The sequence below is a fragment of the Mesitornis unicolor genome, unplaced genomic scaffold (genome assembly GCF_000695765.1).
Source record: "Mesitornis unicolor isolate BGI_N332 unplaced genomic scaffold, ASM69576v1 scaffold28682, whole genome shotgun sequence".
Lineage (NCBI taxonomy): Eukaryota > Metazoa > Chordata > Aves > Mesitornithiformes > Mesitornithidae > Mesitornis > Mesitornis unicolor.
This window is the reverse complement of record NW_010167584.1, coordinates 391-1901: the sequence shown is the minus strand read 5'-3', so window position 1 is coordinate 1901 and position 1511 is coordinate 391. Positions and strand designations below refer to the sequence as shown.

At 64.8% G+C, this 1511-nt stretch overlaps 1 protein-coding gene across 1 annotated transcript in view; it reads right to left on the bottom strand.

Moving 5' to 3' along the window:
* CABP4 (calcium binding protein 4) overlaps nucleotides 1-826 on the bottom strand; it is a gene marked incomplete at its 3' end in the record, with an annotated part of 1770 nt that extends 944 nt beyond the window's left edge. Inside the window, exon 1 of the mRNA XM_010178744.1 lies at nucleotides 559-826. Within this exon, the coding sequence (XP_010177046.1) occupies nucleotides 559-826 (268 nt within the window). The remainder of the gene's footprint in view (nucleotides 1-558) is intronic.
* Between the last annotated feature and the right edge of the window lie 685 nt (nucleotides 827-1511).

Sequence of the window (1511 nt, the reverse complement as noted above, 5' to 3'; positions counted from 1 at the left end):
TCCTCCCCCACACCCCCCACAGCAAACCACGATGTCACCTTCGTTAAGCGTGGGCCAAAATTAACTCGGGCGGGCGGGATTAGAGGGATTGGAGGCAAAGCCCTGCCCTGCCCCACGCCTGCACCCCCTGCCTGCCCTGGCCTGGCCCCCGGGCCCCTCTCCCACCGCCCACTCAGGTACCCCAGCCCAGGACCCCCCAGGCTCCAAACAGGATGTGCCCAGCACCCATGGGTGCTGCCAAGGGGAATCCATGGTCCCCAGAGTCCCGCAGTGTCCCTGACCCTGTCCAAATGCCCCATGTCCTCTCCATCCACAGAGTCCTGGACTCTCTCTGTTCCCACCACCCATGTCCCCATGTCCCTTCCATCCCGAGGGTCCCAGAGTGTCCCTGATGCTGTCCCCAATGCCCCATGTCCCCTCCATCCCCAGGGTCCTGGGCTGTTCTTGTCCCCATATTCACTGTCCCCATGTCCCCTCCATCCCCAGGGTCATCCCCGGAGCATCCTCAACCTCATCCCCATGTCCCCTCCACCCTCTGTGTTCCCCGCAACTCCATACCCTGCCCGACGGCCCCCACCTTGCCAAAGACGGTGTTGAGGAAGGGGGAGTAGGTCTTGGTGGCGGTAGCATTGGGGTCCCCAGGTCCTTTCTTGCTGTTCTTCTGCCCATGGCTGCTGTGCCGGGACTCAGAGCCAGGGTTTTTGGTGGCCGGGGGTCCTCTGTCCTCAGGGGCTTTGGGGGTTTTCTCACCCACCTCCCCTCCTTTCCCCTTACCCGGGGCCTCCGTGTCCTTGGGGGCCCCCTTGTCCCCCCGGGTGCGTGGCATGGGGCTGGGTGGGCAGGCAGGCAGGGAGCAGGACCCCGGGGCGGCCGAGCCTTAAGAAGGAGGCAGGGAAATCCTCTTACACTCCCCCACCCCCCGTGGGCTCCCTGCACCCAGGCAGGGCAAAGCCAATTACCCGTGATTAGTGACCAGAAAGGGCCACTGGCCACCGCTGCTCTCCACAGCCCCACATCATGGCAGAGCAACACAGCCATGGCACATCCAGACCCCAGCCAGGTCCCCAGCGCATGTCCTGGGGACATCCTCGAGGACCTGCATTGGCCCCACTGTTCCCAACACTGGTACCTCACGGCCACAACCAGTGTCCCCACATCCAACCCACGTCAGCCCATGGCCATCACCCATGTCCCCAGTCCAGACACCCACTCCCAGTATGGGGACCCATCCCCCCAGCAGGGATGTGACAACTGTGGGTGCCGTGGCAGGCGCAGATCCTTGTGCCCCGGTGTCCCCTGATACCACTGCCCTGGCTCGGCAGAGTGGGTGGCGGCAGGAAGCCAGCACATGACATGTAGATGCCATCACGGGGACACCACCACGCTGGCCCCTACACAGACCCACTGGCATGGCCACAATGCCTGCGCCCCCATGTCCCCACCCGGGGGGGTTCCTGCTGCCCCAGGACCCCCAACCTGATGCCCCGTGGGGGCCAGCACTGGGTGGTCAT